This window comes from Sinocyclocheilus grahami, unplaced genomic scaffold, assembly GCF_001515645.1.
Source record: "Sinocyclocheilus grahami isolate Dianchi unplaced genomic scaffold, SAMN03320097.WGS_v1.1 scaffold233.1, whole genome shotgun sequence".
NCBI classification, from domain to species: Eukaryota; Metazoa; Chordata; class Actinopteri; order Cypriniformes; family Cyprinidae; genus Sinocyclocheilus; species Sinocyclocheilus grahami.
In genome coordinates, this window is record NW_015505412.1 from 3,510,801 (window position 1) to 3,528,239 (window position 17,439).

The 17,439-nt window shown below is 35.7% G+C and overlaps 1 protein-coding gene across 3 annotated transcripts in view; it reads right to left on the bottom strand.

Annotated features, from left to right (window-relative positions):
• exoc3l2b (exocyst complex component 3-like 2b) overlaps positions 1-17,439 on the bottom strand; it is a 40,929-nt gene that overhangs the window by 19,510 nt on the left and 3,980 nt on the right. For 2 of the 3 annotated variants that reach the window (XM_016288657.1, XM_016288659.1), the window contains exons 2-3: positions 4,489-4,971; positions 2,282-2,499 (exon numbers count right to left, since the gene is read on the bottom strand). In XM_016288657.1, coding sequence (XP_016144143.1) covers positions 2,282-2,499; positions 4,489-4,949 — 679 coding nt within the window. In that variant the 5' untranslated portion in view covers positions 4,950-4,971. Of the gene's footprint in view, positions 1-2,281; positions 2,500-4,488; positions 4,972-11,094; positions 11,196-17,439 lie in introns of those variants that run through there. The other variant, XM_016288658.1, reaches the window with a different exon arrangement.

A 17,439-nucleotide genomic window follows, 5' to 3' on the forward strand; every position in this document is an offset into this window, starting at 1 on the left:
TATATATATATATATATATATATATATATATATATATATTGTGGCGAGTATCCCGAGTCCAGATTAGCGTCGCCATGGAAACGCCGCTGCCACACTGATCACCGACGCACAACACCTGTGCGCGATGAGTAGCGCACCTGGAGCTCGTTCTCGCTGGCCTTAAAAGCCAGGAGAAGAGACACCAGCGGGAGGGCACCCCGGAGCTCCAGGCGACATTAATGCTTGTTTCTCCTTGTTCACAGACTCTGAAGGCACCCTGGGAGAGGGATGTGCACCATGGCACGTCACCCCACGAGCACCACGCTGAGACGGGCACCGAGCACCATACATCAGAGCACGTGTGATCAGTGTGTGGGCAAATAAATCACCCTCCAGGGCTCTTTCGACCAGTACAGAGTCTGTGTTCTCATTCACCCCGCGACTATATATATATATATATATACAAAACTGAACAGTAGTGTGTACATATATTGTTTATTTTAATAGTTCATATAAATAATTATATCAGTTATATGTTGAGCTATGGAGTAAGGTTGGTAAAGCAATGACACAGGAAGTAAAGGCATTGATAATGTTTTAACTCCAACTCAAGTGAAATCTGATCTGGCAGCAGAACTAACAATTGACAGTTGAAACACCCTCCATAACAGCATTCACGTCCTGTTCTTTGATCCATTTTCTGGATTTTCTTGCATGTTAAGCGACCGAGGCATGTGTGGAATTACATGTTATTTGAAGCGTTACTTACTCATTTAACCTATGTCCCATATATTCTTTTAATGCATTGTGAAGATGTCTGATAACATTCTTCAAAGGCTCTCTGTGAGTTAAATAATTAAAGCCTTTATTATTCACTCAGGAATGTGGGGCCACTTGAGAACAGCTGGGTGGATGGAGCAATGCTTTCTTTTGTCACAACACTTATGTCTGCAAAATAAATGAGAAGTAGGCCTATTATTTAAGCTCATACAGATGAACTTTTCTGGAATACTTAAGAAACCACAAAAGCAGACTAAACTAAGAAAAACGTGTTCACCATTGGAATGTTAATATGGCATCTGATCAATATGTGAACAAAAATGCTCTTCATCCAAATTACGTCTACGTTTCTGGTGGTCTCTTCAGCTGAGAGTTGCTGAACGAACAACTTGGAAACCTGCATGACTGGTCACCAGAAGGCTTCCCGTCAACATAATGTGGCTAAAAACACAAATAAAAAGGGATTTTTTGCTGTGTCAGCTGCGACATGCAAAGCAGCAAGAATCACTAATCCTGTCCCCCCCCTGCTGAAACAAAGCAAAGACATGACCAAACATGACACTGTGGGGCATATTCAGTTCCCCTTTGCTCAAATTCCTCTTTTATCATGTTCCATTCTGCATTTACACAAGGGGAAGAGATTGATGGTTTTAAATTTGACAGTCCACTAGCCCGTATGGTGAAAACAGCAGAAAAGTCTTAAAAATCAGCTAAAATGCATGCCGCTCTGACGGGCATGTTTCCTGATTATCAATCTTTCTGCAAAATTTAGTTCCAACTCTAATCAAACACACATGAACCTGCTAATCAGAGTTTTGCTTAAAATTACTGAGTAATTATGTAAGAGCAATTGTGTAAGAGCAGGGCTGAAACTAAATTCTACTAGGTTGAATACACAATGAACTCTGTTGACTGTTTAACAAATGCACAAGCAACCACTAACAACTAGATATGTTTGCAAAACAGTCCAGGCCTGCGATGCTAGCAACTGGTATTGCTAGGTTGATGGTCCCAATCTGATCCTCCACTACCATCCTTTATTCTTATTTTCTTTAACCAACAGAGCCTGCAAGTTGTTGCTGGTTTTGAACCTTATCTCTCCTTATCTTTCAGTAAAACGCCTGAAACCTGAGCATGAAATCATGTGCAAATTCCTGCCTGGCATGTACTATGCTCATGCAGGACAAGCTAAACAATCAAGCTCTGGTACAGTACAGCTGTGGTCAAAAGTTTAGGAACAAGCATTAAAGATAGTTGTACATTTGTAGTTGAATTAATTTGCAAATAATCCCATGTTTAATGCTATCACAGTCTATGAAGACTGTCTGTAGATTTTCTAGAAGGGCAATACAATTAAGCTTCAAAAGAATATTCATAAATACTGTATTACAGTGAAACAAACAATTACAAAACAACTGTTAAATAAATAGCCAAACTGCATGTACTGTGAGGAATATGAGTCTATGAGTTGCTGAATGGTTACTCTACAAATGCACAGCTTCATATTCAGTTGGCTTATTACCTGAAAGTGGCTCCCTGGGTTTGACCTCGGGCACCTCCTCCACTGGCTCCTCCTCAGGCCCCTGAGATGAGTGGTCCTGCATGGACTCCCTCTTAATCTTGCCCTTGCCCACCATCTTCATGAATGAGAGTCGGCGACTGGTAGAGTCAGCATCAGTTTCTGAGCACAGGTCACCATTGGTCAAGCTCTCCATGCGATCTTTGCACTTTCCGGCCATTCTATAGAAAGAAGAAAGGTGATGAGAAGTGTGTTGAGAACAGTGTGTCTATTCTACTAGTGGCAACAAATGTAACTGCAAAAATAATTTTACAAACACTCCTACCTACTATTTGCAATAAATCAGCACATAAAAAAACATTGGGATTCAAGTTAAACCACTTATCCCACTACGTTTCTTTCTCATCTTAGTGCTGGGAACCGCATTAGTGGCCATCCACTTTTCAGCTGCAGTATTTTTTTCCAATTAATTTTTCCCATTGGGATTTTAAAAATAGTTTTTGTTGAAGAGTTGTAAGTCATGAACCATCCAGCTACAAAGTGAATCACAACATTTCAAACCTTGAATTGAAGCAAAACAGTACTGGAATATCGGACAAACAGACAAAAATACAAGATTGTGTGCTTATGTCTTAATATATGCATTTAAATCCTATTAAAATGAACCAAATCTCCAAACAAATCTTCTGCTGTGAGTTGCAGTTCTTTTCTGTACAAATACTGGCCACAAAAACACAGATGAGGAAAATAACATAGTCCACTCCAGGAGAGACACTAGCCTTAGTTTGTCAGCATCTTGCCAACACCAAAACTGTCTGAAAATATTGTATAGTATATAGAAAAACTGAGAAGATGTAAAGAAAAGATGGGAAAAGCACTGATAATATCTATGCAAATGGCGTTATAAGAGGTAAAATTGGAAAAGACTCAACACAAGGAAACTCATCTGAACTCACAGGTACTGAGAGTAATAATTCACTCAGTTTTCATGCTTTCATTTGATGTGTGCTATGTTATGTGGATAAGAGAATAACAGCATGTCTGTTAATCTTCAGAAAGTTATTGTGTGAAGATCAGGAACTACAGAGCAGCTGCAGTGTGTTTGGTGCTGCTGTGTGTTCTTCTGCTGACTGCAGTCATAGTGCTGTGTATCACACTCACTCAAAAACGACAACAGTTCATATCCAAGAATGAAAATGTGACCAGTGAGAGAAACCAGCTAATACTCAAGAACACAAACCTGGCAAATGAGAAAGAACAGCTAGGAAATGAACTTCTGATTCTTGGTAAAGTTTCTTTAGTCTATGTAGTTATTTGCTATCCACCTTCCTAACATATTTGCAAGCTAAATGTGTCCAGCTTCTGGTGTCATCCACTTCCACCTGTTCTTAGCTGAACAAAACAGCTCTTTATGCTGCTTGATATTGTAAACTGGTATTTCTTACCATATTATTTTAATGTACTGCTGTAATTATAAACAATCTGGTCAGTAGTGCAAAATGTTTTACCGCTTACTGCACTTTGTTATTTTTATTCTATTATATATCGAACATTCACAGCTTAGTTCCATGTTGAATACATTTAGATTAACTTGAGAAAAGTTGGAGGAATATAAAAGTATTGCTTTAAAGTTACCGATAATATATACAGAATTAATATATTTTACATTTATTGCAAAATATCCCTATATATTCATAAATACTCAAGTAGTGTAGGGAGACTGACTTGATTACGTCATTTGCAGTGCTTCATGGGAGTATAGTATTTTATAAAAAATAAATTAATACATTAATATTACCACATTTTTCATTTGTTATATATATATATATATATATATTTGTGTGTGTGTGTGTGTGTAATGTATTATCTCGTTAAAGTGATAGTTCACCCAAAAATTTCAATTCTGTCATCAGTTACTCACCCTCATGTCACTCCAAACCCATAAGAATTTGGTTAATCTTCAAAACTCTGTAAAACACTTGATTAAGACACTTGATTCATATGAATTTGCTATACAATGCTTTTATGACCTTCTTGGATTTTCATTTTTGAGTGAACTATCCCTTTAATTAGGTCAATTATTGGACTGCATTTTTGCCACTCCCAAAAAGTTTGTGTAGAAACACCTTGAAGTAATGAACTCATTAATCAACCATTAAGGAATCATTAAGAGGAATTGGAACTGTTAAATTTTTTGCAGCCCATAATACCTTAGCAAGCTCCCTTCTGAACTCCGTCTGCCCTTCTTCTTCCTCTGCATGGGTGAGGCTGAACCTATAGAGCCCTGTGGGGAGGGGGTGTCCTTTCCTTTGCTCCTGCCAGACATGCGCAAGTTCTTGCCCAGTTTGCCCAGGGTCTTGAGGGGAGAGACTCCTTTAATGCGTTCCAGGGTGTCTTTGATGGAGCTTCCCTTCCCTGATCCTCCACGCCGCACCTCATTAGCCTCATTTTCATCTTCCTCATCCTCAAACGGGTTTCTGTCCCGGGGGACACGCCCATCCAGAAGTGAGCCTCCATTGCTTCTGGGCCAGTCTTCATCTGAGCCAGGCTCCTCAAATGGATTGAGGTTAAGACTCATTTTTCTGAGAATAAACTCGCTACGTGTAGTCGACAAATCCACGCTAAACCTGCCTCCCTTCAGTCGAGACGGGAGGTTCTTAAGGACTGGCATGGTTGTGCTGGGAGGATATATGCTGTAAGAGAGATAAAACAGTTAAATGCATATCTATCAGCATCACCACTACCAGTAGGAGCTGTGCATCCATTACAGATGCAATCGTCAGGAAATTACTACCACACATGCCAGTGCACTGGCATTCATCCATGATGCTGCTATGAACTTTCACTTTTTATGAAAACATTCCTTGGTTCTTTCCAGTTTACAACACAGCTGAAATTACATAGTACAATGCACATAGAAATAAAGAAAGCCGATCTTGTGAAAAAGTAGATTTCAGTTGTGTCTGATATGTGGGTAAATGATTTATCATCTATGAATTTATTTTAAAAATACAGTAAAGTAGTTTGACACTTACTTTTTTTTGTACAAATAAATTAATACTCTATTCAGCAAGAACACAAAATTATTACCAAAAAAAAGGATCAGTAAAGACAAATGTTTATGTTTTGTTTTGTAAAATTGTTAAATTACTGCAGTAATGGCTGCTGAAAATTCAGCATTGCCATCAAAGGAATAAATTACATTCTAAAATATATTCTAACAGAAAACAACTATTTTAAATTATAATAATATTTCAAAAAATATATTTAACCTAGATTTTTTAAAAACGTGTTATTTTCTTTGTCGTATGACACAATATCAACTCAATATCAACACAATATCAGCATAGCAAACAGTATTACATAACAGAGATAACAGATCTGACAGTTTTATATGAAAGATTAATGATTTTATGATGGGTAGAATCAGAAGCACACCCTTTTGTTAATCCTGAAGAGAACTTTTGATGTTGCGGGCCTGCCTACATTACAAGGGTGATAAAATATTTTTTATACTCAATGGGAAGAAAAATGACATACAGCCCTCAGAATGAGAACAACCTTTTATTCTGGCTAGAACAATCCACCCAAAACTTACATCTGACACTTTATATCACGATACAACCCAGTGTTATGCCTGAATATACAAAATCTTATCGTAATCTTACATAAATAAACAAAAGGAGACTTCAACTTGATGAACCGAGTCTATTTCAAGAAAACATGTTTGCCTCTTTCAAAGGCTAGAATAGCCCTCTTAGATAATTATGGCTGATGACAAAAGCGGATAGGAACAGCGCTGAATAACTTCCGGTTTGCTAATTTGTGTATGTGTGTGTGTGTATACGAGGGCTACTTAACGAATGATTCGCTTTGGGTTAACAGTCATCTACCTGGCTTCCTTGCGATAAAAACAACATTCTGCAATTTCAACAATAACTCACAAAAAAGAAAAATTATATTACCAACATGAGATCAAAGTCATATTCCATACAGTAGCCTGGAGACCAATTTCACTGTGTAACAGCCAACAAGCTTTAAATTCCTAGAGAGGGTCTATTGTTTGTGGCTTCCTACCTCTTTTAAATAATTATGTCTGCATGATTTTTCCATATGGGTCACCTACCATTCAGGGCTTATTCTTTCATGATCATTCACACTGGAAGACGTGAGTTAGGCCATGAACATACTGAAAGTGGCCAACAAGATATTTCGCAGAATGTTTCATCTGTTCTTGTCGATATAATAAAAGTCAGTGGGGAAACAACATCGGACTCCATTGACTTTCATTGTATGCACAAAAAAACACTGAAACATTTGTGTTTTACAGAAGAAACAAAGTCACACAGGTTTAGAATGGCATGAGGTTAGTAATGATGAGAGATGTTTCATTTTTTAACCTGACATCATTGAATCACCAGTGGGATTTAATTATTAAACAAGAAGGCAATTTACATAGCAAATGCAGTGAATGAGGAGAAAGTAAGTTAGGCAACCGCTCAAGTGTTCATTTATGCTTAAACTGTTTAACAGGGGATTTACAAGTTAAGTTAATGAGTTAATAAGAAGTTCCATTGCAGATCATCATCCTCTCTCAAAAAAATCTCTGAAATTCCAGCTCTAATTATAAACCTTACAGTGGAGCCAATATGGAACGTCGGGTTAGATCATTGGGTGAGATATAAAAGCCATACTACCGCTTTCCCAGACCAACTCCTCTTCCTGTCTCATTCAGGTAGGGGACAAAAGGGACAGGTCCCCCTGCATTACAGCCAATGGCAGTGGCATTCTCTAATAAGTGGATAACTGGATAAATTCAAGGAGAAATCAGAAAAATAATATGTCACTGTAAAAATATCTTGTTAAACTGGCAGCTGTGATTGTCAGAAATTCACTATAGAAATACAGTGACAATGTTTCAGGTATTATGGGACGGCATCTTGGTGCCTATCTATTTTTACAACAGACAAAGACTAGATATTAAATATAAAATAATGCAATGAACATTAACTAAAAAGATAATGTACATTACTGATAACAGAATTTTTTTAAATAATAATAAAATGTGACGTGTCACACAGGGACTTGAGGGAATGCCTTTTTACCATTTTTCAAAGTAAATTATACTCATATTATTTGCTAAAACAATCAATTTGATAGTATTTTACAGTACAATTACATATAATGTGATACTAAAGGAGTAATTCACCGCTGACAAGATGGGGTTGTAATAAAAATCGTCTGTCTATGCAGTAGAAACATTATATATATTTTTTTAAATCAGTGCTACATAACTAAAGAAAACAGAGAAAAAAGGACTGTGGTGAAAAAAGGTAGGAAAACTTCAATGACCTTAATGCACTGGGCTCAATCAGACTCTCCATGAACAGAGATACAAAAGTTCAGAATTATGATCTGTGGTTTTCACAAAAACCCTAAAGCTGTCAAAAGTCTGCCGGATGACCCGTTTTGAGACTTCAGTAGACGGAAAAAATACACATTGTTAATTTACTTATACTACAGACACTAAAAATACAAAGCTGGTTGAAAATCGTTGAACTTACACTTTCAACCATTTACAGTTTTTCACTGTGTGTGGTAAGTAACAGTTGACCAATTAATGTTTTTTTTACTGCATTTTTACAGATTTTTTCCCCCCTGGAAAAACTATATTCTTGTTTGTACTTTTTGATTAGTGTCAAAGATGGTTTCTGGAGGATGCCAAAATACCAAAATCTTGTGAAATCTAAGACACATAAGCTTAGTCTCACTCTGTATGCACCATAATCCTCCTCATCTGCATCTACCATTTCAAAATTATGCGTAACCACAGACTGCAGTGTCAGTACGGTTCAAAGTCTATAGCAGGGATGGGCACATTGGGCAGTGAGTTACACTCAAACAGAGGGAGGACTGGTCTTAATATGTGACAGGCAGAGGCACTGCTTCTGTTATAGCTTTGGGTTTCAGGCTCTGGTTAAAGGAAAAGCACTGGAATGTTGGAGAGAGCCAAAGACAACCTCCCAATGACTTTCTTCAAGGTGAAGTTTCAATGCTCCTGAAGTCATGGGGTAATGCACTCATGTGATCTCAAACAGGTCCAGTGAAATTTAGAGAACTGATTATATGTGTTTTAATTGGAAAAAAAAACCATTAGATCTGGTTGAATGTAAGATATATATTGAGCAATATTACTGTTTAGATAGATAGATAGATAGATAGATAGATAGATAGATAGATAGATAGATAGATAGATAGATAGACAGATTTTAGTTTGCGTGTCATTGAAGCCATGAAAGTGATTGAGGATGGAAGTGTTAAAAGGCTCCCTCATGCCATCATTCATCACCATTATATTACAGATGAACTCAAACAAGCACAGTATTATATGGGTACCACAAGGTCAGATTACTTGTTTTGACGCAACCAACATTAGCAAATCTTAGTCGTCCATCTTGACATTGGAATATGCCCTGCTATAAAGGCTTGTGCTTTTCCAGGACACATTATCTTTCCCTTGGGAGTAAATCTTTAACTGTACACCAGGAGAACAATGTTAGATGTTAAGATTTTCTGTGAATGAGGATGGAATCTTTCTTTTTTTTTAAACGGGAAGGCTAAAGATTTTACTTAATAAGCAGGAAGAGAAAAGCATTAAGTCAGCTAGTTTAAAATTCAGCCAAACTATTTTTTTTTTTTTTGCATTGTCATGTGACAAGGTTGCAAAAAAAAAAAGATGTGTAAATGAGGATTGAGTGGAAGGACAGCAAGGACAGTAATAACTATTGACATTGTATTCAGTTTAGTTCATATGTTCGAGATGTATTAGTTTCACTCAAAAAAAAATTCACCGCTGACAAGATGGGGTTGTAATAAAAATCGTCTGTCTATGCAGTAGAAACATTATATATATTTTTTTAAATCAGTGCTACATAACTAAAGAAAACAGAGAAAAAAGGACTGTGGTGAAAAAAGGTAGGAAAACTTCAATGACCTTAATGCACTGGGCTCAATCAGACTCTCCATGAACAGAGATACAAAAGTTCAGAATTATGATCTGTGGTTTTCACAAAAACCCTAAAGCTGTCAAAAGTCTGCCGGATGACCCGTTTTGAGACTTCAGTAGACGGAAAAAATACACATTGTTAATTTACTTATACTACAGACACTAAAAATACAAAGCTGGTTGAAAATCGTTGAACTTACACTTTCAACCATTTACAGTTTTTCACTGTGTGTGGTAAGTAACAGTTGACCAATTAATGTTTTTTTTACTGCATTTTTACAGATTTTTTCCCCCCTGGAAAAACTATATTCTTGTTTGTACTTTTTGATTAGTGTCAAAGATGGTTTCTGGAGGATGCCAAAATACCAAAATCTTGTGAAATCTAAGACACATAAGCTTAGTCTCACTCTGTATGCACCATAATCCTCCTCATCTGCATCTACCATTTCAAAATTATGCGTAACCACAGACTGCAGTGTCAGTACGGTTCAAAGTCTATAGCAGGGATGGGCACATTGGGCAGTGAGTTACACTCAAACAGAGGGAGGACTGGTCTTAATATGTGACAGGCAGAGGCACTGCTTCTGTTATAGCTTTGGGTTTCAGGCTCTGGTTAAAGGAAAAGCACTGGAATGTTGGAGAGAGCCAAAGACAACCTCCCAATGACTTTCTTCAAGGTGAAGTTTCAATGCTCCTGAAGTCATGGGGTAATGCACTCATGTGATCTCAAACAGGTCCAGTGAAATTTAGAGAACTGATTATATGTGTTTTAATTGGAAAAAAAAACCATTAGATCTGGTTGAATGTAAGATATATATTGAGCAATATTACTGTTTAGATAGATAGATAGATAGATAGATAGATAGATAGATAGATAGATAGATAGATAGATAGATAGACAGATTTTAGTTTGCGTGTCATTGAAGCCATGAAAGTGATTGAGGATGGAAGTGTTAAAAGGCTCCCTCATGCCATCATTCATCACCATTATATTACAGATGAACTCAAACAAGCACAGTATTATATGGGTACCACAAGGTCAGATTACTTGTTTTGACGCAACCAACATTAGCAAATCTTAGTCGTCCATCTTGACATTGGAATATGCCCTGCTATAAAGGCTTGTGCTTTTCCAGGACACATTATCTTTCCCTTGGGAGTAAATCTTTAACTGTACACCAGGAGAACAATGTTAGATGTTAAGATTTTCTGTGAATGAGGATGGAATCTTTCTTTTTTTTTAAACGGGAAGGCTAAAGATTTTACTTAATAAGCAGGAAGAGAAAAGCATTAAGTCAGCTAGTTTAAAATTCAGCCAAACTATTTTTTTTTTTTTTGCATTGTCATGTGACAAGGTTGCAAAAAAAAAAAGATGTGTAAATGAGGATTGAGTGGAAGGACAGCAAGGACAGTAATAACTATTGACATTGTATTCAGTTTAGTTCATATGTTCGAGATGTATTAGTTTCACTCAAAAAAAAAACTGACTCAAACAGAAAAGATCAAAATAAAATATTATATTTTGTAGTATATTTATAAGCTTTACGCCTCCTTTACCCCCTCTAATTCACCTATTTTTAAATAAATATTCAACATAGCCTAGTAATAAAATACCCCAATATTTAATTCATTTAACACAGTTCTGATCAAATCCAGAGTTATAAACAATAAACTGCAGCGTTATTACAGGCGGTAAAGTCTTCACAGAGTTTAACATGGTTACAATTTACACGAGAGCTTATTACAGTAAACTCTACAGGTCCAGTGAAATTGAGCACTTTATAATAACAAACGGGAAATAAAAACTTACAGAGTCCATGTCGATCGGTCTTCATGTCAGGAACCAGAAGTGAAAATATTTGAATGAAATAATGAGATATTTATTCAAATCGAGGAACGTCACCTACGCCAGCAGCGTAAACCAGAGCAAGTGATATGAAGCTGCGCTGTCAGGACTTTTACTTGTAGTTCGTGGGCTGGACTACGAGAAAACGCACATTCAGCCGCAAGCCCACAAGAGCAGATAAACTGCTAAATGTATTTAAACAAAATACATAAAAATAAATAAAGAAAATAAAGAAATTAAATGAAACAATAAAATAAATATATAATATTTTATTTCAATCATTTAAGAATGTAAAAAAGAAATTTAATAGTAATAAATCACATTTATATTTAAATTAAATTAAATGATCAAAATTAAAATTATTAATTAAAATTGCTTTGAGATTTTTTTTTATTAATTTAAAATGTATTACTATTACAGTATTGTTGTTGTTGTTGTTGTTTTAAATATATTTTAAGAACATTTACATCAAAAAATTTACATTAAAACTACAGGTTCTCCAAAAGGGTTTCAGTGTCATTTTCACATTGATTTAGTGTGTGTGTGTGTGTGTGAAGTGTGTACCTGTTTTTCTATTCTGGTGGTGGGGTATTAAACCTGAATACACACAGACTCATGGGGACTCATGTCACGGTGGGGACCTAAATTGAGAATCTAAAAATGCAGAAAGTTTAGGTTCAGGTTTAGGTGTAGGGCAATAGAAAATACGGTCTGCACAGTAGAAAAAGCATTACGCCTATGGAGAGTCCCCACAAGGATAGCAAACCAGACATGAGTGTGTGTGTGTGTGAAGTGTGTACCTGTTTTTCTATTCTGGTGGTGGGGTATTAAACCTGAATACACACAGACTCATGGGGACTCATGTCACGGTGGGGACCTAAATTGAGAATCTAAAAATGCAGAAAGTTTAGGTTCAGGTTTAGGTGTAGGGCAATAGAAAATACGGTCTGCACAGTAGAAAAAGCATTACGCCTATGGAGAGTCCCCACAAGGATAGCAAACCAGACATGAGTGTGTGTGTGTGTCTGCGCGCACGTTTTTGTGACAAATGAGGACATCAATTTGTATAATGACAAAGGTATGGAGAAGGTGACTTTTCAGGACATTACCCCATGTCCCCACTTTTCAAAACGCTCATAAATCACACAGAATGGAGTGTATTGAAAATCTGAAATAGCACAAAGTCTCCTGTAAGGGGTAGGTTTAGGGGTAGGGTTGGTGTAGAGCAATATAATATACGGTCTGTACAGTAGAAAAACCATTACGCCAATGGGATGTCCCCACTTTTCACAAAAACAAACCTGTGTGTGTGTGTGCACATGTGTGTTTGTTTAAATAGTTTGAAATCATAACACGTATTCAGGATATCCTTAATTAAAAAAAAAGTTCTTTAAAGGTATATGTGGGTTTATTTAATGGGCCAAGGGGCATTACAATTGATCTGTAACCTCACAGCTCTTATATATATATTTTTTTTCTCGATTAACATTTTTATATTTCCCAAAACAATCAGGCAGCACACGTGCCAAGAAGAAGTCAGACAATGTGTATAGTTTTGTCTGAATAAAGAAATGGCTCTGGCGTGCATCATGGAGGGCACATTGCAATTGAACAAGGCCTGAATAAAAGAAACTAAGCATGTTGGAGGAGTGTGAGCTTCTCCAAACACTTGTTTTCTTAAGCATCTTGGCAGCCCATATAAGTATTATGAAATCTGTTTCCTTCAACAATATGATGAACAGTACAGAATAGCTTATTCGCTGATGCATAAACAAAGGATTGCCATGTCACGCCTCCAATGAATCTCAGGGACATTCGTAGAGGTCAAAAACTTCGCATGGCTATTTAACTCGTATTTCTTTTTCAAAAACAAGAGCGTTGACCAGTTGGGCTGCTTAAATGGGGGGAATTGATTTACATACTGTACATTCAGGCTTCAAAAAGGTCAAGCATCTTTCTTCTTCTTTTTTTTTTTTTGCTTTTGCAGCTACTCACTTATCTTCTGGATGCACTTTCTCATGTCCACCTTGACCTCCCTGCTAATCAATTATAAGTGCATGCTATATTTTTCAGTTGAAACCGAACAAGGACATCACATACTTGTTCCTGTTGATTATCAGGGGGCAAAACGCACATCAGGAAACCACAATTGGCGCCACATCTAAGACGAGAACTAAATAAAGAAGCACTGTATAAAGAGAAGCTGCAAACTGGGGTGAATTCTTGGCTTGGGGAGCAGGAAATAACACCACATAACATTAACTTTGTCATTGTTGTGTGTTTGTTGGTGCATCCTTTGCTCCTGTTCTGCCTACTATGTTCACCTTGGCGATGTTTCAAATATTTCTCAACAGCCCATGTTTTATTTGATGTGCTTTAGCAATATTTTGTGTTTTTCAGATTTATTTTTGTAAAATGTTTGTTTGACCAAACATTATGATCCCTTTGTGAGGGATCCTCTTTCTAAAATCTAATATCACATGTTTATATATCATTTATAAAGACCCATATATACTGGTAAAAATACAATTAATATAAATATGTGTAAAATATTTTATTTCTATTATTTATTATATTATTTATCTCTTATTATTTTATATTTATTTATTTAAAAAGTATCAGATTATAAAGTATTTATTTATTTATAAAATATAATTTATAATGGCCCATATATACCGGTAAAAATACAATTATTATAAATATTTATAAAGTATTATGTGTAAAATATTTTCTTTTTATTATTTATTCTATCATATATCTGTTATTATTTTATATCTATATTATTTATTTCTTTAATATAAAATTGTATATTTTATTATAATAATTAAATAATGTGTTATAATAATTACATTGTGTACATTTTTGCCCATCATTAAGTGTACAGTTATTTATTTAGTAATTTATTTAAATTGAATACTTTTACATTACAAAAATTTAAATAATTTTAAATTATAATAATTATAAGTAGTGTTAAAAACTGATTTTAATTGCATAGTTCACAATATTTTCAAAGCTGCAAAACTTGTATATTTAAATGACACATACATATTTATTTATTTCAATAATTATAAATAGTGAAAAATATTATAATTATATCATTTACATTATTTTAAAATGTGTTTAAATAAAGACACTACAACTGTTTTTAAAAGGGGCTCAAATGTCTGTTCATTGCTGAATGTAAAGTCCTACTGTGATTACAGTACAACACACTATTCTTGGTTTCTCTCCCAAAGTAGTGTGCTCACAGTCACATCCCTGTTTGTCACCACTATTGTGCAACTTCTTGCTGGCACCTTAGTGAAGGGTCAGCGGGTATGGTCCAATCAGAGCCTGCCTGCATCCTGCAATGGTGCTCCATATGGACCACAGGAAAAGCCCTCTGCATCTGTGCTGAGAGAAGTGCTCTATATCATACCACTAGAACAGCAGCCCTGACCACAGCAAGCAATCAGCCGCAGCCTTACTGATACGCTCCAGTGTGGTGGATGCCAGCAGAGGAAAAGGGGTTATTCTTTATGGGGCCCATTTTAGCTGGTAGCATCCTGATTCTGTTTCGCTGTAGTGTGGGCATCTGCAAGCGGGAATGGACTGGATGGACGTCACAAGTGTAACCTTTTACATTGAGCGGGTCACGTTAAAGCTAATTTAAGAGGTTTGTGGGGGAAGATATCAGTCAGCATTTGAGGAAAGATTGATTATGGCATGGCTTTGTCTCTCCCAGGGTTTTATGGTTGTCATGTTATTGCTGTACATGTATTCTATCGTCAGCAATATCTGTTTACTCTTGGCACAGGTGTTGTTTTCACTCACTTGAATTGTTGTTGTTGTTTTAAATATATTTTAAGAACATTTACATCAAAAAATTTACATTAAAACTACAGGTTCTCCAAAAGGGTTTCAGTGTCATTTTCACATTGATTTAGTGTGTGTGTGTGTGTGTGAAGTGTGTACCTGTTTTTCTATTCTGGTGGTGGGGTATTAAACCTGAATACACACAGACTCATGGGGACTCATGTCACGGTGGGGACCTAAATTGAGAATCTAAAAATGCAGAAAGTTTAGGTTCAGGTTTAGGTGTAGGGCAATAGAAAATACGGTCTGCACAGTAGAAAAAGCATTACGCCTATGGAGAGTCCCCACAAGGATAGCAAACCAGACATGAGTGTGTGTGTGTGTCTGCGCGCACGTTTTTGTGACAAATGAGGACATCAATTTGTATAATGACAAAGGTATGGAGAAGGTGACTTTTCAGGACATTACCCCATGTCCCCACTTTTCAAAACGCTCATAAATCACACAGAATGGAGTGTATTGAAAATCTGAAATAGCACAAAGTCTCCTGTAAGGGGTAGGTTTAGGGGTAGGGTTGGTGTAGAGCAATATAATATACGGTCTGTACAGTAGAAAAACCATTACGCCAATGGGATGTCCCCACTTTTCACAAAAACAAACCTGTGTGTGTGTGTGCACATGTGTGTTTGTTTAAATAGTTTGAAATCATAACACGTATTCAGGATATCCTTAATTAAAAAAAAAGTTCTTTAAAGGTATATGTGGGTTTATTTAATGGGCCAAGGGGCATTACAATTGATCTGTAACCTCACAGCTCTTATATATATATTTTTTTTCTCGATTAACATTTTTATATTTCCCAAAACAATCAGGCAGCACACGTGCCAAGAAGAAGTCAGACAATGTGTATAGTTTTGTCTGAATAAAGAAATGGCTCTGGCGTGCATCATGGAGGGCACATTGCAATTGAACAAGGCCTGAATAAAAGAAACTAAGCATGTTGGAGGAGTGTGAGCTTCTCCAAACACTTGTTTTCTTAAGCATCTTGGCAGCCCATATAAGTATTATGAAATCTGTTTCCTTCAACAATATGATGAACAGTACAGAATAGCTTATTCGCTGATGCATAAACAAAGGATTGCCATGTCACGCCTCCAATGAATCTCAGGGACATTCGTAGAGGTCAAAAACTTCGCATGGCTATTTAACTCGTATTTCTTTTTCAAAAACAAGAGCGTTGACCAGTTGGGCTGCTTAAATGGGGGGAATTGATTTACATACTGTACATTCAGGCTTCAAAAAGGTCAAGCATCTTTCTTCTTCTTTTTTTTTTTTTGCTTTTGCAGCTACTCACTTATCTTCTGGATGCACTTTCTCATGTCCACCTTGACCTCCCTGCTAATCAATTATAAGTGCATGCTATATTTTTCAGTTGAAACCGAACAAGGACATCACATACTTGTTCCTGTTGATTATCAGGGGGCAAAACGCACATCAGGAAACCACAATTGGCGCCACATCTAAGACGAGAACTAAATAAAGAAGCACTGTATAAAGAGAAGCTGCAAACTGGGGTGAATTCTTGGCTTGGGGAGCAGGAAATAACACCACATAACATTAACTTTGTCATTGTTGTGTGTTTGTTGGTGCATCCTTTGCTCCTGTTCTGCCTACTATGTTCACCTTGGCGATGTTTCAAATATTTCTCAACAGCCCATGTTTTATTTGATGTGCTTTAGCAATATTTTGTGTTTTTCAGATTTATTTTTGTAAAATGTTTGTTTGACCAAACATTATGATCCCTTTGTGAGGGATCCTCTTTCTAAAATCTAATATCACATGTTTATATATCATTTATAAAGACCCATATATACTGGTAAAAATACAATTAATATAAATATGTGTAAAATATTTTATTTCTATTATTTATTATATTATTTATCTCTTATTATTTTATATTTATTTATTTAAAAAGTATCAGATTATAAAGTATTTATTTATTTATAAAATATAATTTATAATGGCCCATATATACCGGTAAAAATACAATTATTATAAATATTTATAAAGTATTATGTGTAAAATATTTTCTTTTTATTATTTATTCTATCATATATCTGTTATTATTTTATATCTATATTATTTATTTCTTTAATATAAAATTGTATATTTTATTATAATAATTAAATAATGTGTTATAATAATTACATTGTGTACATTTTTGCCCATCATTAAGTGTACAGTTATTTATTTAGTAATTTATTTAAATAATATACGGTCTGTACAGTAGAAAAACCATTACGCCAATGGGATGTCCCCACTTTTCACAAAAACAAACCTGTGTGTGTGTGTGCACATGTGTGTTTGTTTAAATAGTTTGAAATCATAACACGTATTCAGGATATCCTTAATTAAAAAAAAAGTTCTTTAAAGGTATATGTGGGTTTATTTAATGGGCCAAGGGGCATTACAATTGATCTGTAACCTCACAGCTCTTATATATATATTTTTTTT